The sequence below is a fragment of the Zonotrichia albicollis genome, chromosome 4 (assembly GCF_047830755.1).
Source record: "Zonotrichia albicollis isolate bZonAlb1 chromosome 4, bZonAlb1.hap1, whole genome shotgun sequence".
Classification (NCBI taxonomy): Eukaryota; Metazoa; Chordata; class Aves; order Passeriformes; family Passerellidae; genus Zonotrichia; species Zonotrichia albicollis.
The window spans coordinates 7,533,129-7,555,096 of record NC_133822.1 but is presented as its reverse complement, the minus strand read 5'-3'; the positions used below and the strand labels follow the sequence as shown (position 1 = coordinate 7,555,096).

The following is a 21,968-nucleotide window of genomic DNA, read 5'->3' as shown; positions in this document are numbered from 1 at the left end:
TGAATTTCTCTTACTATAGCTAGGAAAGGAAGAAGTTTACCTTTGTTTTTAAAAATTTATGCACCTCTGCCTATGGATTTCAGCTTACAATGCCTCTTTCAGAAGAACAAACCCATCAACGACCTTGGAGATCATCCAAACTCAGCCCCTGATAAGAGATTGTGTCCTCATTCCTTCCCACACCCTGTTGGTAACCTCCCTCTGGGGCAGGCTGTGCTCTCTGCTGGGCAGAACAGTTGGCTGAAGCTGGATTCTCCCAGAATGGATGTGTGGTGTTGCTGGATACCTCCTCTGTAGCAATAATGCCTTTGAGAAATAAACTTCCCAATCCGTTAGGCAGAGCTTCAAGAGACAGGGAAATGCAGAACCTGTTGAAATGCTTGGGTTGCTGGGTATTTTGGTGAAGCAGCACTTACCCTATTAGAAAAGTTGCTTGAATTTAATCAAATTAAAAGCAAAATATTTATTTTGGTAATAGTGTGTTTTAGTTTAGCCCTAGCTTGGTAGAATCTTTCTTACAATTTGGTTTGCTGTAGGTGTTCAGGTTCACATGTTAGAGGTACTAAATTGATACTCCTAAATTGATGATCCTAAAACCTTCTTTCCAACTAACTTCATGTTCCTGCAGGTTACTTGAACCATGTCAGCCCTTCTTGGACATTTTTTTTTAATAGCAGCATCCAATTTTGAAAAAGGACCATATAAAAATTGGACATCTGGCTGCTTATTTGGCCATCTGCAGTAACATGAAGCCCCAGTGTTTCAGACACTTTTTTTTCCTGCCTTGACATTTCACATGTGTTGAAAATAAAAGGCTTCCTGCAGCTTGGTAAAAGACAATAAACACAGAGAAGATCTTCTGCTCAGAATTTATGTGCTATTTTCCAGACTAACAGTTCAGAAATGTCAGATTTAGTCTGACTCCTGACCTTGCTGACAGCGGTTGCACGCTCAGTGCTTTGATGTGAAGTCACTGGGTAGGTGCCAAAGGAAGGATTTTGAATCCCAGCTTTGGCTTCTGGTGCTGTAGATCAAAGTCTTACTTCATGCAAGAGAAACGAGGAGGAAAAGCAAGTTTAATTAACTACATTATGGTTTTTTCAAAGTAGATTTGACGCCATAAGCCGATCTGGGATGTGGGAGATCCTTTTCCAGCAGTCATTTATAATCAGAGTGGCAGTGAGTGATGCCCAGTGTCCTCACAGCTGTCACCTCACCAGCTTAGAGTGCTACTACTGGGATGTTAAGACCATGATCCAAGAGCAGCTGGAGAAAGAAATAATTGAATTTGGACATGCAAAATATAAAAGGGTTTCTGCTCCAGACCTTGTGCTAATCTTAAATCACTACCTTATCTTGTAACTCACAAGTAATTTTGGCCTTTCTGCTGATAAGGCTTCTTGTTGCCTGCCTGTGCTGGAGAAGCACCCTTGCTCCACAGACAGCCCTTTCACATCCCTGGAAATCAGCCCAGGAGCTCTGCAGATCCAGCTCTGCTCATCACTGCTCCCACCTCTGGGCTGCCAGATTTGATTTCATCCACGTTCTTTGCTGTATTTTCAGGAAATCAACTCAGGTAGGATGGGCTTGTGCCAGCAGGTGTTTAGATAGGCGAGGCTGTTATTCAATCCCTCTGTAACTGGATTTGCAAGAGGATATAGTTTATAAAACATCCCTTTGAGTGCCTTTTCTGCTCACCACATCAATCCAATGAGCCTTTTGGCTTACACCAAGCAGGGTTCTGTGCCTTGGAGCTTGTAGCTTTTAATTTCATTTAGTGTTGTCTGTACATTTCTGTTTGAGACTTTGAAGAGACAGTGAATAAGTTAATGGGTGTTTTTATGGCCAAACAGGTCTGCTCATACCAGGAAGAAGCAGGAAACACTGCATTCAAAGATACTGTTCTCTAGGTTTGCTGTTGCTGTTGTTTTGTGGGTTTTTTAAATGCAGGTAGTTTGGAAGAAATGAGCAAAGGTAGTGTAAGGAAAAAGAATCAATCTTTAAAGTGACCTCCAAAGACCAGGATGGAAAACCTCTACCTGAGCATTAGATTCATGTGCTTTGCCCCTGTGTAAGGAACTTGTCCCAAACACTGCATTACAAAAGTATTTCATACTAATACAAAATAGGTGCAGGAAGGCTGAACACCTGATGGACTTCAAAGAAAACCTGACCTACAAAATGAGATTGCTGCAGTAATCAAATGATTACCTAATAATAATATGGTGAGTTGTGCATTACTTATTTTTTCTAGTAATTCTCTTGATATACTTCTGGGCTGATACTCCATTAATGTAAGGCTACTAATAATATAGTTGGTAAAATCATACTAATATAAAATTCCATGTGTAATTATGTGTTTAAGGTTTTTAACATCCTTCTGCACAAAATCAGCCAGTGAATCAGTTTCAGTATGAGCTTACATGGGAAGTGATTGGTAGAGCTGATGGAGAACATGGATTTTATTTTGTTTTTGAAATAAAGATTAAATTGTAGCAAGAAGCAGCTTTAATGGCTGCACTGGATTATTTCTGTGGCTCAGAAGTTCTGTTGTGGCTTATGTGGCTGAATAATCCAAGTGAACCCTGGAAAGGCAGGTGCTGGGTCTGAGGCAAACATTGGGGTGCTGCAGCTGAGTCACCCAAAAATCCAGTAACTGCTGTTCCTGCAGGATGTTTGGGCCAAGCCCATTCTGGAGAGAGCTTTGGGCAAAGCACCTGCCAGTCTCTCCTCGCTGTGACCACCCTGAGTGATCCCAGCTTCCCTGTTGTTAGAGCAGACTATGCAGGAATTGGGGCAGTAGTGCAACCTCTGGCACAAGAAAAGCATCTCAGAACAGTGAGGGACACAAATTCCAATACATCCATCTCCCCCATTCCTTGTTTACTGCTGGAGTTTAGCAAAAGAACTGGTTTGGTTTCTTCATCCTATTTTTGCATACAAGCATTGCTTTCACTCCCATGGAGATAACGTGTCTTACATATCCCAGTCCTGGGGGCATTTACGAAAATAAAACATTAACCCTCCTTTGACATTTTAATTTCTGCAGAATCTCCTTTCCTTGGGCCCAAGGAACTGGCTAAAGTGTGAAGCTTTCAACATGCTGCCTGAAGGCTGATACCAGTGTGGAATTCCATGGTGGTTTTGTGGACTCCAGGTGAGAAATTCTGCAAATTCTGTGAAAGCTGAAGTTACAGACCACAACAAACAGTTCCTTTTGATGATTCAGCACTGAGCTTGAGAGAAAACAAAAATGTTGAGGAAGCAACTCATCCTCTTCCTCAGAGAACTACCATGCAGACCCAGGGAGTGTTTTAATCTGTACTCTGTTTATTCTGAATGAGGGATCCACAGGAGACATTGCCAAGCAATGTCACAGTCACTGATGCTGTCCCCTAACAGTGACACCCCACTCAGGAAATGGCACCAACAGGGACTGAAATCAATGCTACAGGCCAAGCTGCACCAATAAAAGCACCAGTAAGAGAATGCTGAGGTGAATCTGTCCAGTTGCTCCAAATGAAGTCACTTATTTCTCTTCCAGCCCCTGTGCAAGCAAACAAGAGGCACTGACAAGACCACTGGCACATGTGAGATGTTTAGGGGCACTTTGATCGAATCACTAAGGTTAGGGGGGGTTTAGGCACTTAAAAATATCCTGTGATCCTACTGGGCATGAGCTAGGGGCAGGAAAAGGCTCAGCTCCAGGAAAAGCTGGTTAAATGTCCCAGGCATTCCCTACAATGAAAAATGCCTGTATGGAGACAGCTTTTCTCAGGAGCCACCTCTTGGAGGGAGATTTCATCCTGACACAGCTACTGTTCCTATTTAATATACCAGAAAAGGGGTAAAAACCTTTAAATATAATCACTCAGCTCTTTAAAACCACTCATAAAGTGGTGCCAGACTCATTAAAATGTTTCTCAAAGTGGGAGCTACAGGTGTGTAGCCACAAGAGCTGTGTAGTGTGGATGCTGCTGGGGGACAGGGAGCTCTGAGTTTCCAGCACAAACACTGCTGCCTTGCAGGGCCAAAGCCATTGGAAGGATTTTGTTACAGTTAAGCCAAGGAAAAACTCAGGACATCAGTTTGACATCTATTTCTAAGGGTTCAGAGTGAGTAATTCTGAAGTCAGTGGAGAATGCTCTGTGCCTACAACCCTCTCACACCCCTTTCTGTCCAAGAGCTGAAGACAGGTTGGCATGAACACATCAGGGTATTAATTTCATAAGTGCTTATGGAATCTACAGTCATTCCCATTCACGATGATTTGTCACCTAATAGTGAGGTCACTGATGTTAGCTGGAAAGAACAGGCGTGACTATGCCTTTCACATGAAGTCTCCTTCAGTTAATTAAAAAATATCAAAGTTCAATATCCATGCAGCAGCCTGGTGGACCCTTGGCAGATGATCTTTTCATCAAAAACTGATTCCCCTACTGATTCATCACTAAAACCTGAATCCTCTTGGCAGTCCAGTATAAATGTGTTTCAGACACAAAAATCCATCCATATGTTATGGAAAAAATCAACTCCAGGTCACTTAAGACTATTGAGAAATTTTGGTTGTTCTTCTCCTCTTGGTAAAAGCGTTTCTCCACCAATCTTCGGACCTTTTTTCTCCTGGAAACACGAACCGTGGAGAAAAGAAGTTAAATGTGTGGTAGGATCTCCCAAACACTTCTCTGGCAGAAATTGTGGTAGGGCTAAATTACCTGATTAACCATTGACAGACCCTCGAGGGACCTTGACATTCTGAATTCTTACAACTTTGTTCAAATGCCATTTCCCCACAGTTAAATAAAACAAAGCTTTGAGAACAGAAAGCAAAAAGTAGAATTCCACTATAACACAGCCTGCAGGCACCTGTGTGTACCTGACAGAATGCAGAGCTGTTGGCTTTGCTGGGAGCTCACAGGGCCACAGAAGCAAAGAGGGGGACAGGGCACAGAACAGAGGGGACAGAAGTGCCACAGGAAGCAGCCGGAGTGCTGAGGTGCTCACTCACACTCACCTTTAGCATCCCATCTCGCTCCCACTTGAAAAGGCCACAGTTACTGCAAGATGAAGATGGAATATGAGGATCACTGTGCTGTGCTTGCTACACAGCATGAGGGGATCCTAAATTAGCCCCACACCCAGCCCATGCTCTTTGGCACAAGGGATAACATTCCCCTTTTAGGACATGGTTATGTGACTCACAACGAGTTACTTGTGAAGGGACAGTCCCTAAGTCCCAGTCACTGTTTCATCAGGCTCATTCCTTACCTGCAGGGCTTTTTGGGAAGCCTGTCAAGGGAAATAGCTCTGCTTCCACAAGGACATTTGAAAAATCTCTTGATGGCTTCATGCCAGAGGTAGTTGTGGTTATCCTGCACACAGGTGTCCAGAGGCTTGAAATAGGTGTAATTACACTGTCAGGGAGGAGAGAGAGTGTATGAGAGCTGTTCTGGGGACTGGCAGCAGATGAATGTTCAGAGGAAAGCATCCCTGTCCTCTCCCATCCTGAGGAGCCCAGCACTTGGATCACCACCCCAGGCTTTGTCACTGCCCTTCTAATGCCATCCTCCCCTTGCCACCACCCTGTCCTGCTCCCAGCACTTCATGGGACACATGTCCCTCTGTGCAACCCAAAACAGGTAGGGAAGGCAGCAAGAGGGAAAGTTCAGCAGGGGCTGAAACTTTGGAAGTTGGAGGTAATGCTTCCCTTCCTCTCAGTACATTTGGGACAGTCAGAAAACTCCACTCCTCTTCCTGATGGCAAAATCCCTGGAAATGCAGATAGAGAATTCCCACCCAGTGTTAATGTTGTCAAGGACTTTGCTTATGTTTTCATGAAATATGGAGAACTGAAGGTCCTGGTACAAAGCACTTAATGAAGAAACAGAGAAATTCAGGACAGCAATGCCATGGAACCACTGGCATAAGCACTGAGCTGAGATGTTGAGCACAGCACTGAAGCCTTGCCATGTCTCAGTCACTCTGAGCTGCTCTCAGCTGCAGGCATGAGGAACAAAACATCAATCCCTGCCCTGGACCACAGCCAAGACAGTGGCAGATGGGAGTCTGCAGGACAGTCCTGCACCATTTTGTAGGATCCATGTTCCAGTCCCCTGCTGGTACCCTGGCTCCCCTTCACTCACTGTTTTACATGTCACAACTCGGCATTTCACTGCTTTTATGTTCCTCATCTTCTCCTCCAGTTCTTCCTTTTTCACCAGGGGCTGAAAGTATTTCTCCTGCAGTTCAGCCTCAACCTGTGGGCACACAAAATGTGCTGTGAGGACACAAAGAGGGGAGAAGCCACTCCATAAATGGCCTTAGGGCAAATTATTATCAGGCCTGCTTGAAGCAGACTGCAGCCTGGGAGCAGAGAAACACATCTCTTGTTTCAAACAATCCATTATTGTACACGTGCTGCAGCTCACAGCACTGACACGAGCCAGCTCTGAAATGCAGAGTGGGAAGGTTTAACAGCAGCAGGAAGTACTGAAATGAGCACAGAGCCAGAGAAGTCAGGGAGGCAGATGGAATTAATGGAATGGGTTCTTAGCCAAAATATTACTCCCCAGAAGACCTTAAAACAACTATGACTTGTCAATAAGTGTCCAAGACAAGAGCCCTGTGCCATTGGAGGTGCTGTAACCCTGGGGAAGTGCTCAGCAGAGACTCCCAGTGTGGCAAACCCAAGCTCTCAGCTCTGCAGGGCACCTGATGGCATTTCACAGCTGACATGAGCCCCAGATGAAGGTGCCAGCTGGCTTTATGTGGCCAAGATGCCAAGTAATGAGGGACAAAATAGGCATGTGCTCATTTGATTTGAAGGCAGAGGGATTTTTTGGTTGTCCACCAACAGGGAACTTCACTGACTCTTCCAAACACAACAATAAAACTGGTGTCAACTGGCAACATGGCCTTACCCTGGCTATGGCAGCAGTGCTGACCTGCAGGCACTGTGCCCTGTGTGCCAGGGACACCCAGCCCTGCTCCTCAGGACAGTCTGGAGCCTGTGAGATGCTGGGTGTCTGCTTCTGGCTGAATTCATGAGGAGTCCACTCAGCTCCTAGTTCTAAGCCCTCAGTCACAGCTGGATGGAGGCCATACCTCTTTTAGGACATCTGTGTGCTTGGACTTGGCCTTCAGGATTTTCTGGAACTCCTCTGACTCCAGATAGGCCAGCTGCTCACGCCGTTTCTTCTGGGCAGGTTCCAGTTCATCCATTTCTAGGGAGACAAAAAGGTTCAGTCCTAGAAAATGAGGCTCTGATGGCTGAACTTGCTCACTGCGGGAAGTCTCAGGTCTCTCAGGCAGATGTTCAGGTCAAACAGCAGCCTTTCATAGTTTGGGAACATGAAAACAAGTTCAAATATAGCTTCAGAAAAATAACATTGCATCGTCTCTCAAAGCACTGTACTAGGAATTTTCACATTGCTCCCAGGAGTGCAAGCAGTGTTCCCTCACTGACTGATGAAGAAACTTTAAAGGGAATTAAACAATTCATCCAAGATCACACAGCAGGCAAACTCAAGTTCCCACAAAAAAATTCAGAAAGCTTCCCAGGTGGGAGGGTTCTTGTTTTCCCTTGGTGAAGTCAGCCTTGCACTGCAGATGCTCAAGTGCCAGAAGAAAGGGAACAGAGATGAGCACAGGGAGATAGCAGACATTACATCTCACACTTTCTCCACAGGGTTAGAGATTTTTTTAGTGTTTCCAACAAACCCTTGAAGTTCCAAACAGACCTAACTTGGCCTCTTTTTAGCACAGCAAATTAAATCCTTAACCCACAGCACCTCCTGCTCTGTCAGTAGGACAGAAGCACATTTTTCTGTTCTAGAAGCTAACAGCACATACCACTGTCTGCTTCTGCACCTTGTGGCTGAGCAACATTTTTCTCAACTCTTTCAACAATTTCCAGGACATCCTCAGCATCAGCCCGTTTCCTCTTGACGCTGTTTGGGTCTGTTTTGGGGAGGATCTGGCCTTTTGCTCGCAGTCGCCGGATGGCAGCCAGCTGGAAAACAGAGCAGGGAAATGTTTGTGACCTGTCTGGCTCCAGTCCTGACTGCAGAACTAGCAGAGAAAGGCTGTCAGCTGGAACAGAAAACATCCACTGGCCTGAGCACGGAGCTGCCTGGAGGGAGGCCCAGCAGAATTCCCAGCTCTGACACACACCCAAGCTTTTGTGGTTTCCCAAAGCAGAAATCACCTCTCCACAGGTGTTGCCAGGCCTGGTGTCTCTGCAGCTCAGCTTTACCTGCTTCACACATCAGTAAGTTTTTCACAGAAATCAAATCAAGTGAGATTTCCACATAAATTGATAATAATTAGGAACTAACAGAAAATTTATTACAACTATTCCTTCTCATAGTCCCAGAACGCTGACTTTCTCATTCTAGCTGGAAAAGTTTCTTTGACAAACAAATGAACACATTTTTGCCAAAAAAAGATGCAGTCTGTTTTGGCTGGAAAAAAAAAATTATCCAGACTCATGACACAACACAGCTAAACCAGTTGCTCACCTACCTGTCAAACAAAACACCTGCAATACACTGCACTAGCAGTGCCAGAGTTTAGCACTCCAGGGATTTTCAGCACAAATCCCTTCCCTTAAAAGACTGACTGAAGGCAAGATGGCAGCATGGACTTTGGCACTGACAGGTATCCTGTGTGCTGGAATATGGCCAGAGTGATCCCACAAATGAGAAACTTCACTAACACCAGAACTGAGCTGACCAAAGACTCCTCTTCTATCACAAACCAAATTTTCCTTAACCTCTGTTTAATACTTGAAAGATCCAAAGAGCTGGTACCTTTTTGGCTTCTGCCAAGCTGTCCAGCTTTGGCCTTGGAGGAGGAGACTTGTCAAAGAAGAGGATATCTTCTCCTTCTAGGAAGCCTGTGCCTAGCCTGGGCCTTTGAGGAGTTGACATTTTTGCAGCTTTGGGAAACTCTGCCCCAGGCACTGGGGAATGGAGGGAGGTCTGTTTGGAGGAGGATGGGAGAGCAGGAGTGCTGGCTTTACCTGTGTTCTGGAGAAACCTTGTAAGACAAGAATAATTCATTCAATTAGAGACATAAATCACAGATAGAAAGGTATAAGAAACAAATAGGAGGGGATGCAGGCCATGATTTTTTACTAATTGGCCTTTAACTGCTAAAAGAAATACACAGCAATTTTGGCATTCAGAAGAAAACAGGACTGGTAAAGGACTCACTGGGTCACTGAAATCAAAAGTGACTTGAACAAGACCAATTGTTTTCAAAGCTCACATCAGAGAGAGACTCACACAAAGCTGAGAAGAAGTGAGAACACAGCTATCCTTATGGATACAATAACAGAACCTTCCTGTGAAAGCCAGCGTGTGTCTTACCGCCTCTGAATCTCTTCTGATCGCTTTTTTCTGGCCTCCAGCAATTTCTGTTTCTGTTGCTTGAGCAGGGCTGAAGCAGAGATAGACTGGAAATCTGCCCCTTGCTTCTTTTCAGCATCTGGGAAAAAATAATAAAGCAAATAAAAGGCCACTTTGTTCAGAAGGAGGTAGAGTGATTTTAGGAGTGGGTCTTCCTTCAGGCAAAAGGACAGTACCTGTTTTGGTCCAGTGTTTGCAGAGGTTTCGTGCCCCAAAAGTTGGCTGTGCCAGCAGTTCCCTGAACTCTTCAGAACACTGCATGGGTCTCTTTGCTGCACCTGAGTGGAAGAGGCAGAAATAGAACAGATTTGACCTGAGGAAGGGAAGCAGGCCTGGCTTTTGAGATGTAAACTTGTCTAGGTTGGAAGAAACCCTTGCAGGTCAGCTGAGCACTTCTCAAAGCAAGACCAACCTTTACATTATATTTGGTTGCCCAAGGTCTTGTCATTTGTCACAGACATTTCTGTCCCTTCAGCAACTCAATCTGTTCCTCATCAGCCCTGGCTGTCTGTGTTACTCCCACCATTCCTCTTTTTAGGATGCTGAAGGCTCCACACTTTATCCCTGGAGAATCCAGAGCAGCCAAAAGCTGCTATGGACATACACTGTGTTGTCTGAAATGGAGGCAACCAACAGATGGAACTGAAAGATGTAAATAAGACTAAGTGGCACCTAGAACACAGTTTGAATAATCTGTCACCTGCTGTCCAAGGAGCACAAAGAGTGTAATATTAAATTCTTTACAGAAACAAAACAGAGGCAGGAAAGACTGATGACATCCCAAAGGCTACAAAAGGAACATGCTTTGACACAAAAGAAAAGCACTGGAAACAAGGTGGGTTCTCAGGAGGTTGCCAGCATTGCAGACCTGACTGATTTATACTTAGTATTCCTTAGAAGCTTTCAAGGTGGCAGAAGTAATTTATTTTAATCAAATAAAATAAATCCTCTGGTTCAAAGTTCTTAAAACTTCCAATTCCCATTAATCTGGCAAAGATCTTCTGTCACTGTCCAAAGACAGAACAGGGGACTTAATTTGGGGGCACTGATGAAAAAAAGATGCATGAAGGCACACAGTTGCTTATTACATTTGCCTTGAAACTGTGATCTAAAGGAGGAAGAGGAGTTTTGACCAACTGAGGAAGCAAATGAGCCCTTCTGCAGCAAAGTGACTGCCAGGTTCAGTTAGTGACTAGAAGGCCCTGGGACACATCTACACATCAAGCTGGGAACATCTAAAGAGTGGAGAGACCACTTGAGTAATTGGGTACCAATTTTCTGCCTGGTTTCCTGGACAATTGCATCAGATCCTTTCACGACCAGGTTGGAGAGAGTGGTTTGAATCTTCCTTTTTGGCACAGCAGCTGCAGCACTAAAAAGAGGAAACAAATGTAGAACATCAGTTTTCCCCTGCTTGGAGCAAGGACAGAAGCCTGAACACTAGCCCAGTGCTACAACAGAAATCCAGCCACCCTAAAGGACCAGCTGTCTGGTTTTGGAGGGATGTGAATCTAAATCCAAATTTCAGCATAATGTTTAGGATCTCCTATTTCTCCCTTTGTTGAGATATGTATTTCCTATGCATTACAGGAAAGCTAAACATAGATCAAAGCTTTGCTTTGCTCACAGGTTGTTCCAGGGATGGAAAGAAGGTTGAAATTGCTTCATTACTGTGGAGTCACACCAGGTACCAGAGGGCAGTGGTAAGGGAATAAAAGCTGTGTCCAAGCACAGGGCTGGATCCAGCTGTGACTCTTCTTTCCACAGCTGCCTTCATGGGATTTGGATAAAGGACCTGACCCCTATGAGATGCATACTGATCTTGGTCAGTCCTGTTTCCTCATTAACCCAGAGTGACACTGTATTATTTCAGCCAGGGAAGACATGAGGAAATACAGAAAACACTGACTCTGGGATTAAATGCAGTAAGCCATAAGAAAATACAGTTACAACCTCAGACTCAAATTCTTGGGATCTCATGATCTCAAAGTTCATTAATCTACACAAAGCTGCCTGGCTTCACACCACAGTATTAATGTAGAGGTAAAAACAACTCTTGCCACATCTTAGTATCAACTTAAAATTTTCCTGTCAAACAGCAGCTCTGTTTGACAGTGTGTGTTTGTGTGGCCAGTAGGATTATGCCAAGTTTGGGGCTTTATTCCTGCTTGGTGAAAGTTAAGGCAAAGGCATTCTCTAAATGAACAGATTCCCTTAGACATAGCTTCAGACTCCCTTCTATATGTAATTCTGGGAAATTCTGTTCAAAAGCAAGGGAAAGAAATGGTTTATCTTACACTGAGGCTGCATATGCTGTTGAAGAGACTCCTCCATAGTAAAAGCCATCCTGGCACAGCCTCTCCTTCAAAGTGGGATTTTTCCGACCGGCTTTTCTGGGCACGCGGCCCCCAGAGAAGGTGGATTGCAGATCTGCCCGCCTCGAGCTGAGCTTCTTGTACTGGGACTGGATGTGGTACTGACAGTATTCACAGTCATTCTGAAAAGAAACAGGAGGAGCCTGTTACAGAACATCAGCAGTTACAATTCCCTTCATTCCTCTCCCCCACATGCATCCCTGTATGGCTAAAATGAAGTAACATCTCCACTGTGGTACTCCGGCATTTGAGCAACTAAGGAAAAATATGCCCACACTCGAGCAAGAAAACACAAAGCTAGAATTGCACATACCAATCACACTAGAAACAAATCTGTGCAACAAGGAATTTTAATGCCATTCCTTGAAGTCAACTCATTTCCCACCCAGGATATCTTGCCCAGATTTTGTATTTTTGACTCTACTCAGTTTTATGTACTGTCTGCATAGACTGCTCCTAAAGTAGGTCTGCAATCACAGTCTTGATTGGGTACAAGTACCTTCTCTATTTTTCTTCTTCCCAGTTCTTCATTCCTTCATTTTTTCTCCTCCTTCTGATACCCTACTATCTTCAACCCTTCTGACTCAGACAAGGTTCCTTAGCCATGGAACCTTAGCCATGAAGTAACATAATCCACAATCCTTTAAACTAGTACAAGTCAGTAATGTCCTAAAAGAAGGATCCCAAAGCTTTTTTCTCTCATTTCCAGTGCCCCATATTCAGGTGTAAGTATCCTAACAGCTTGCAGGTATGCTGGACGAGGGAGCTCATTGGGTGAAAATCATTCCAAAAAATAGCCATTCCCAAAAAATAGATTGTGTTGCTTTTCTCTGGATGAGTTTTCTAGTGCAGTGCATGGAAGCTTGCACTGGAACAAAGGAGAGTGAAAGGGTGTGGTGGCATCATGGGTCAGGACCATCTCCTTTCTCACTTAGGGAAATCCCCTGCACAGTGAGAGCAGACACAGCTCCTCTGAGTTTCATTTCTCACTTTCTCCATCCACTTTAGATAGTTGCAAGTCAAGATCCAGAAACAAGTAAACAAGTCAGAGTATCAGTACAAAATCAGCAGCCAGATTTTCACCAACAGCTTAGGAATGCCCTGACTACTGAGATGATACAGACCAGGTTCACAATCTGTGCACAGGGATCACCATTCTTCTTCCTGGCTTTGCAGGTGCCCATATCCAGAGCTTCTCCCATGAGGAGGATCTTCTGGGGATGGTCAATGGACAGACACACCTAGACAGAAAACAGAACACTCCTGGTTAGACCTCTTTATCACTGCTTTGTCTCTGATCTGCCTCAGTACCTCTGGTACTAACAATGTAGTCCTAAAATGCAGGCCTAGCTTAAGGAAGTGACATGTCCTATTCAGATTGAGAAATGACTCAGTTAAAAATAAAAAAATGAATTTATTTCTCACAAAGAGAAGAAAGGCATTTAAGTTCTATGCTCAGAGCCTCAGGAAACCAACGAACACCTAAGGCAGTTCTGATTGTGCTGTAAATGCTCCTGTAAAGCTGCTTGGCTCTGATACCACCATGACCCCCACATCCAGCAAGGGATGGGAGGAAGAGCTGTACCAAGGCTCTCTGTCCTTCCCCAAATGTCTTGGTCCAATCAAAACTGAGTCCTGTGCAAGAACAGTGTCTGCTTCACACAACCAGATACAACAGGGACTGTGTCTGTAGCCAAGGGACAATTTCAGAAGTCAGTTTTAATGCAGTAATAAATGTGAACATTTTAGCTGGGAAGAGCCATTCTTGACAGTTAAATGCAGCCTCCTATTAAATCTGGTGTGCTTTTCTGCTCACCAATGGGACTGTCTACTGCTTATTCATGCTAATTTAAGCAATTATATAGCTTAAAAGACAATTAATGAGAGCCTTAATTTTTCTATTTGGAGAATTTAACATGCAGAACACTACATGATCAGCTACTAGACTGAAATTCCCCTTGACAGAAGTAACTGGAAACAGGTTCCATTCCAGTGCAATTAAAAATATATTAATTTATTAGCAAAATGAAGCCATCTTAAATGTTCTGCATTTATAAATAATCACTTAAGCAAGTGAACTACTATGTATCAGCTGACATTTATTTACACAATACATTGCTTGTTTAATAAATCAAATATTGCTGCCTCTCTGTTGTTATTTTTGAATGAGAAACATTTTGAAATCATATCTCATGCTTGAATTGGAAGAGAGAAAATGTGCTTCTCCACCTTTTTCAGCTTTGAGAGACCTCTAGGCTGAAATAGGTGTTACACTGAAGTAGCTGAATAAACTGAAATGAAAACACACTCTCTGTATTTGTGGAAGAGGCAACTGCTATCAAGAACAGATGAAAAATGGAATAAACTCTGGGTTTAAATGCTTAATAGGACTTCTTGAAGTTCAGTCTCCCAGGAGGCCAGGAGCAGATATACACCATGCAATGCAATTCCAACTGTTGGGAAGACTGCTGCAATTTCAACTTGAAGATGTGCTATAAATGAAATCTCAGCCAAATATGAAAAGGTTCAGCTATAGGTTTTTATCTAGAGCTGAATGAAAAATCCTCTCACCTCATCTGAGCCTTCTTTAGGTTTCATGGGGTTGGCATTGAGCAGGCCAATGACAGTGCCTTGCTCAGTCTTCCAGTGCTCCTTGTGGACCTCACCGAACAGGAAGAGCGAGACGCACTCGCTGAGGTCGCGCAGGTCGTTGAGCCGCCAGATGCTGAAGGTCCTGCCCTGGAACAGAACAGAACAGAACAGACGTCCCCCTTCCTTCCAGCTGTGCTGCACACACTGCCTGTGACCCCCCTGGCTGCTTCTTTTACACAGCTACTCTGGCTTCCCCCTCCCAGGGTTTTCATGATTTAGAAAAGCACAATTTGTAACCATAGTAGAGCTTAGGTACTCCAGCCATCCATGTTGTCAGTTCTGGGGTTCCTAAAGGCCAAAATAGCAAATAATTCTGCTGCTACCCTACCAACCTTTCTGATATCAAACTGGGCAGCACACTTGTCTGTTGAATAAAGAGGTTTTTACCCCACTGAACACACAAAATCATGGCACATCCAGATCTGTTTCATTAATTACTTTCTACAGGATACAAACAATACTGGATGAAACCAGAGAAGCCAAAATCTTTACTACAGAAGTTTTCCATTAACTACATTGTGGAAACCCAGGGCACTGGGAATATTCCTCTGTCTGCTCTGGGGTACCCTGACCCCCAGGGGAGCCCTGACTTTGACCCTCATTCATGGAGAAAGTTTCCTAGACTTCAGGATAGACTGGAATCCACAAAAGTGTGAAATAGATTATAGAGAGTAGTATAGGTGTATCACTTGGTGAGAAATTTAGGTTTTGGGATTTTTAGTATGTAGTGGATGGAAGCAAGATGGAGGGCACAGGGTGTCATCCTGGGTTTCTTCTTCCTCCTTCTCCATGGGTTTGGGTGGCATTTTGTAACTGGGCAGGAAAGTCTGCATTGCAGCTCTGTGAGATCAGTTATTGGGTTAAGAGGGAAAATAATCTGGTGTCAGTTCTTAATTGGAGAGTTTAGTCTTAAAAGACCTTGTAACAAGAGATTGTTGGCCATTTTGTGCCTTCTAATGAAAAGGTGCCCAACTCACAGCAGTGAGACTGTTTTACTGATAAGAAACAATAAACAGCTGAGACCCAACATGAACTGCCATCTCAAGTGCCTTCACTGCAGACACAGAGAAACCAAGGACCCCCACACTTCATGAAGTTGGCTGATTAAGTTGAAGATCTAAGGAAGTTCCTCAGGAAACATCACCAACACTTCACTTGAACTGAGCAAGGGATACAGTGATGTTACTTACATTATTTGCACTCTGAGGAGTGACCTTCTTCACTATGACTCCAAATGTTACCCAGTCTATTTCCTCCAGATTTTCAGTAGCAAGTTTGTTCTTCAGCTGAGACAGTCGGATGAGCTTCCTGTTGGCCATTTTCCTCTCCATTTCCGCTGAAGACACCCGGGGTTTTCTACATCCAGTGAAAGAGGTAAAAGACAACACATCCATTGGCACCAATGCACAATGAAAACCAACCAGGATTTCCCTGGGGAGACAACATCTTCCTGCAAAACACCTTTGTGCCTTGCTTCACCCTGAGGTCACTTGAAATAAACCCCCCCATAATCAGAAAGCTACTGGTAACACTGCACTGCAACTCAGCCCCAAGCCTACATGAACTCTGCTCATATCAGACTAGCCAGGAATGGCTGACTGAGCTGGGAATGCAGCTCTGGTTCTGGTGAGGACACTGTGAGGATTCAGAGTCCTCTTGTGGCCACACTGAGTATAGGGATGGTGAGTGGCTCCTGAGGCTTCTGTGTGCAGCAAAACCTGGCTCGGCTGGAGCTCTGCTGGGCTTTGCACATGGCCACTGCTTCCCTGCCCTGCCACTGAGGACATCCCAGGGAAGGCAGTGCTAATGCAATTAGAGCTTTTCTGTTAGAAAAGAGCAGAGGTGAAAACAGAAACATGGTACTGAGCCAAAAGTCACTGTTACATGATTATTGATTGCCAGCCAGTGCTGTGGCTTTGTGTTACATCCCTTGATGACAAGTGACTAATCTGACATGGTTAATATATACATGGTGTTTTCTTTGCCTTTACTGGAGGGGATGGCTCCAGACAGGGCTCAGAGCTGGGCTGCTGACCTTAATCTCAGTCCTGAGAAGGTTTCCACAGACACTGGCTGCGTGGTTGTGCTGGAGCATGCAGGCACCTGAGGAGTCTTCTCTCTGCCCACCTTACTGGGGGTGCTCCCTACAGCAGCCTGGAGAGGCTGGAACGCCAGACTGAGGACTTGCCGTGGAGGAGGAATCTTGTTCTCTTGTTGAAGAAGAAAAAAAGGCATAGCTCCCATTACAAAGAATGAAATAATTAACTTAATAATTAATTAACAAGCTCTCTGGTACTGTGACCAGACCACTCCTGGTACACTGGGTAGTGCAACACTGTCCTGGATGTGTCCACACCACTGCTGGGAACTATAAGCTTTTGACAGAAGGTCAGTGGCTTTAGTAAAAGGTGGACTGGGAATGGTACCTGCTGAGGATGCTTTTGATTTCTGCCTTCCTTGCTTGGCTGGTGGTAAAGGATTGCCCAGCTGGGCTGAGAAGCATGGTGACTCTTGCAGCTTCTGAACTTTCCTTTCCTTTAAGGGTGGACAGGGAGATTTACCTGGCCAAGGGAACAAAAAACCTATGAGACCTCAGGATTTGCACTTAGACTCTAAGCACGGCTCCAAACTGTGTAATTCCTGAATAACAAGTCCACGTCAGTGCCCCACATGGAAACCTTTCAGCCAAGTTATCAGCTGAAATGCAACAGCTGAAAAAGTGCCAAAGACTCTTCCCCATGACAGCTTAAGACTTTGGATGTCACTGCAACCCCAAAGCTGTGGAAAGTAGAAACATCCCCTGCTTTGCAATCTATTGCAGCAATCTTTCCATGAAGTTTCATTACTACATCCAGCACTCTAGCAACAAACACAGCTGCACATACTGGGTGTACCAACACCTGCCAGTAAGAAGGGACACCTCCAGAAGAGTCTGGAGCACTTTGTCATGAAACCTGTCCAATGCAGAATTAACCCATGATGCAAAGACCAAAACTGATTTCACCTGTAGCTGTGTGGGAACACACCAGATCACCACTCCTCCTTGCTACTTAGTCCCTGCTTCAGGATTAAGTGTCATGCCTCTAAACTCACATGGGTAAGCCAATAAATCATAAATCCATTTAATTAAGTTTCATTACCAGGGGTTTTCTTCTCGGGGCCTGAACTGGATTGCTGCCCAAGAGCCGTCTTCTGCAACTGCTCCTGTAACGTCTTCATCTGCTCTTGCAATTTTCTCAGCTCAGCTAGGAAAGAAAGGAGAAGAAAAAGGATAATAATGAAGGCAGCAGGAAGCCATTGCACACAGGCATTTATGAGATCCTTGGAAGTCTAGCAGTTTTACTGCATCATGGAAACTTAAATGAAGACTTGAGTCATAATGCAGATTTACTTGATTCTACATAGCTCATAGTGAAGGCAAACTTTTCTATGGAGCCTGGAGCTGGGTCCTCTCATAAAAATATTTTACTTAATTGTGGTGTGTTCATTCCCATGTTGAATTAAACTTTTCTGTTCACCACGAGACAATTTAAATAGGTGATGATTGAACTCCTTAGAATAAAGAAGTACTTCCTTATCTAATCAAATACACAGCCTGGACACAGGAAAGCTCTGCTTCCACACTGGTGGGGCAGAACCTCCTGTTAATAATCCTGGGGGGAAAGGGACTGGTGTGCTGGTGAAAGATGCCAGGATGACATCTGATGCCCTGAAGACTGAGGCAATATTGCTCTGCATCAGACAAGGCACAGGTGCACAGGCAACCTTCCCTGTGCTACTCAGCACAGCTCTCTCAGTCTCCCTGGCTTATTTAGCCCTCTGTCTTTCTTTTGGGAAAACAGGTTTGGTGAGTTTGGCCACTGGGTGCTGAAAACTGAACTTAGAAACTTTCACGAGGCCTTTCAGCATTTCCTCTCCAGCCCTCACCAAGAAGGGGCAGGCCATACCTCCTGCCCTCTAGCTCTCTAGAGACAAAATATATCAACAAAACAGATCAAAGATGCTGTTGCAGAAACCTTGCAGTTCTTCATTGGTTTTCTCCTTTGCCTGACTGGGAGCTGAAGTGGGGACAGCTTTCTCTGCCTCCTCCTCTTCCACCAGGTCCTCTACATCTCCAAACAGCATAGCCAAGTTCTCCTTCTGCTCATCAACCGTGCTGTCCTCAGCATCAGCCTCCTCAGTGTAGGATGCATCATCTTCTGCATCAAAGAGCTCATCGTACTCATCTGGTTCTCCATCTTCATCCTCAGGAGCATCTTCCTCCTCAGGAGAATTCCCCTCCTCAGGTGCTTCATTTTCTTCCAGAAGAGAAGCCAGCAGATCCAAGTCATCATCAGCTAAGGCAAAAAGCAAACTCAGAGTTATTTCTGTCAAGTGAAAGAAAATCTGCTAAGGAAAAAACAACCAAGACACCTTGATTACAAGCTAATGACAACTGAAACTAAATCAGAGCAGCAAGCAGCATTAAAAAAAATACATTTCAGGTTTATCTAAAGGCATCTAGAGCAGCTTCTGGCTGTGAGGCCAGATGGAAATGCAGTTGCAGATGCTCTCAGCTCGTGGCACAGGCTGGCGAGTCAGCAGAAAACTTGCCAGCTACTCAGCACTGCCTTTTCCTCCTCTGCAGTTCCTCGAAGTGCAGCTGCTGTTACACTGAAAAGCATGGACCATGCAAACATGTAGCCAACAGAGACACTCATGTGGCTTTTGCCAAAGGAAGGAGAAGAGGGATATACAAGGCAGGCAACAAAGCATCTCATAGGATTCAGTGTGCTCCTGGAAAAACGAGGAGAACAAAGAAATAGGGACAAAAATGGAGAAGAGATAAGTACAGAGAGAGGAATGTGACAGAGCAGGAATGAAAATCTGAGCAAACCAAGAAACTGATTTAGCCTTTGCTGATGAGGAAAACACCAAGCCAGGGAAGGCAAAGAGCAGCCTAACAGAAAAGTGACAATAAAGAGAGCAAGAGGCAACCTCAAAGGACTCAGCAAATAAACTCAGTGGAGTGTAAATTCCTTTGCTAAAAGCCTCGACAGGTTTTCTGAACACCTGAACTTATTAGCTAACAGGCTGATAAGAAGGAAAGTTTCCCACCCAAAAGAAGAGAATTTTCTCCCTTACCATCCATAGTTTCACCAGGATTTCTTCAAGAGCTCCTCAAGGCAAAAATATTCTGTTATGAGAAGAACAAAAGTGATACTGTTAAAGTATATATACCTTATTTAGAAATACATATTGTTATCGTGCTCAGGCTCCTTATTTGATAACTTGCAATCTTACAGCTTGGTTTTGTTTAGAGCCACAGATGAGAACTCCACTCAATTTAAAACCCCCACATACATTTTCTACATCAAAACTCTGACCCATGCTGAACCCGCTGCAGTGTAAGGACACTACTTTTATATAAAAAAGCCCATTACAGACACAGAATTTAAGAAATGCCTCCTACATTCTCATAGTAATAACCATTTCCACCTCACCCAATTACACTGAGTACATCATAATTACAACTAGCATTTAACTAGTTATTAAACTCTAACAGTTGTTATTCTCAAAAGTGCATATTCTGCTTTTCTCCCAGCTTCTCCATAGGTCCGTGAAAAAAAATCAGCGCGGGCGGACATGAATGGGCCAGGGAAGCTTGGCTAACAAAGATGGGATACCCACTGAGGCCAAATGAGTCACAAACCCAAACTCCAACTGTGCTTACAGACCTTCCTGCTGCAGAATCTTTTGATAGTTTCCTCATGCTCCAAAATATTCATTTGCAGCAGCACTGCTTAACCCGCGCGAGCAGGGAAGGCCGGTGACCACCGCGCACCCGCGCTTTTTCCCTCACGGTTCCCTCCTCGCTCGGCCGCCTCCCTCACTCAGGAGAACCCCGACCTCCTGCGGGGCTCCCTCCCCCGGGGCTCCCCGCCCCTCGGCCCAGGCTCCGTACCCTGGTATCGCTCCGTGTGCCCGGGGATCGCCGTCTGTCCCGGGATGGCTCCGCTCGCCGCGCTCTCCCCCTCCCCTCACACACCCCGCTCACCGCCGCGCCCGCCGCCAGTACCCGCCAGAATTCGGAGCGGCCCCGCCCCTTCCCGCGCATGCGCGCTCACACCATCTTTAGTGCTGGCAGCCGCGGCGCTGCCGGCGCCATCTTGGCTGTGGGCGGGCGGAGGGGAAGGGGCGGGCGCCCCCTGATGGGGGGCGATGGCGGCGTGGGGATCCCAGAAGCGATGGGATTGGAAAAGTCCTATCGAGTCCAACCTATAAGAGATCACTACCTGTCAACTAGATCACGGCACTGACTGCTATGTCCGGACTTTCCTTAAACATTTGTAGGGACGGTCACTCCAATGTGGAATCATCCTTTCTGTGAAGATATTGATCCTACTGTCCAACCTAAACCTGTCCTGGTGCAGTTTGAGGCCATGTCCTCTCATCCTGTAACCTGGGAGATGAGCCCGACACCCACCTGGCTACACCCTCCTGTCAGGGAGGTGCAGAGAGTGAAAAGGTCCCCCCTGAGCCTCCTTTTCCCCACGCTGAGCCCCCTCGGCTGCTCCTCCTCAGCCTTGTGCTCCAGCCCCTGCCCCAGCTCCATTGCCCTTCTCTGGGCACTCTCCAGCACCTCAGTGCCCTTCCTGAGCTGAGGGCCCAGAACTGGGCACAGCATTCAAGTTGTAGCCACACCAATGCCCACAACAGAGGGAAGAATCACAGCCCTGCTCCTGCTGACACATTATTCCTGATCCAGCCTCTGGGTAAGCCCATTTGGCTGCAGAGTTGCCCTTGCCTGGGCAGAGTGGCCTCAGGAGGGGTCACAGCAGGTGCCATCCTCATCTGGACAACATAAACAATGTCAACACTTGTTTTACGCCCTCAAATTCAATCCTTGTTATTGTCACGTACAGTGGGCAAAATTTTGTGGGTTGGTCAGTTTTTCTTTGGTAGAACTGTAATTCTGTGAACAATAGTTCTGAGGATGTACAAGCTCATTGCTGGACTGCAGTAAGTAATGACAGCAAAAAATAATCTTCCCTGTAGCATGAACAGGTTTCAGTGTATTGTGGCTTTATTCTTTGCAGTTCCTTGCCCTTCCTGATTTGTGCTATTAGACCTGCTCTTTTATCTTTCTGTGAAGACCTATTTCACCTAATGCCCATGTTTTCCTCCTAGCACCCCTGTGCTAACATCTCCTCTCTCTGAAACCTCCTCAGATGATTCATTTTGATTTGACAAATGCATAAGTTATTCCTTCTTCAGCCTTTCACATTGATTTTCTGTGTTTTCATTAAGGTTAATACTTCTCAGATGAAATCAGCTCTATTATTCTGTTAGTTTGCTTCTGGCCTAGTAGCATTTCCATCAGATTTTGATCATTGCAGAATCTGTAACTGTCACAACTCCCATAATAAAACTGGATTCAGGGTAAAAAAAAAGCCTATAAATCCTACTGTCAAAAGGAACCAGTTAAAAGCCAGTAAGATATTGCATCTCCTGGGACTACTTGTAATTGATGAAGAAGGTTGCAATGAGG

The 21,968-nt window shown here is 45.0% G+C and overlaps 1 protein-coding gene across 2 annotated transcripts; it reads right to left on the bottom strand.

The window, feature by feature from the left end:
- Nucleotides 1–2,415: 2,415 nt before the first annotated feature.
- On the bottom strand, nt 2,416–20,858 carry MCM10 (minichromosome maintenance 10 replication initiation factor). 2 transcript variants are annotated; one of them, XM_074538745.1, is made up of 20 exons: nt 20,475–20,858; nt 19,562–19,613; nt 18,454–18,774; nt 17,578–17,682; nt 16,864–16,998; nt 16,473–16,647; nt 15,628–15,793; nt 14,357–14,524; nt 12,910–13,026; nt 11,708–11,907; nt 10,682–10,782; nt 9,587–9,688; nt 9,372–9,489; nt 8,811–9,039; nt 7,852–8,011; nt 7,105–7,223; nt 6,144–6,257; nt 5,269–5,414; nt 5,015–5,057; nt 2,416–4,623 (listed from the first exon to the last, which is right to left on the bottom strand). In XM_074538745.1, the coding sequence occupies exons 2-20, from the start codon at nt 19,566–19,568 to the stop codon at nt 4,540–4,542; spliced, it is 2,610 nt and encodes an 869-aa protein (XP_074394846.1). In that variant the 5' UTR covers nt 19,569–19,613; nt 20,475–20,858; the 3' UTR covers nt 2,416–4,539. The 2 variants fall into 2 exon arrangements, with proteins under 2 accessions (XP_074394846.1, XP_074394845.1); XM_074538744.1 differs by having other exon boundaries at nt 2,417–4,623; nt 20,382–20,858.
- Nucleotides 20,859–21,968: the final 1,110 nt, after the last annotated feature.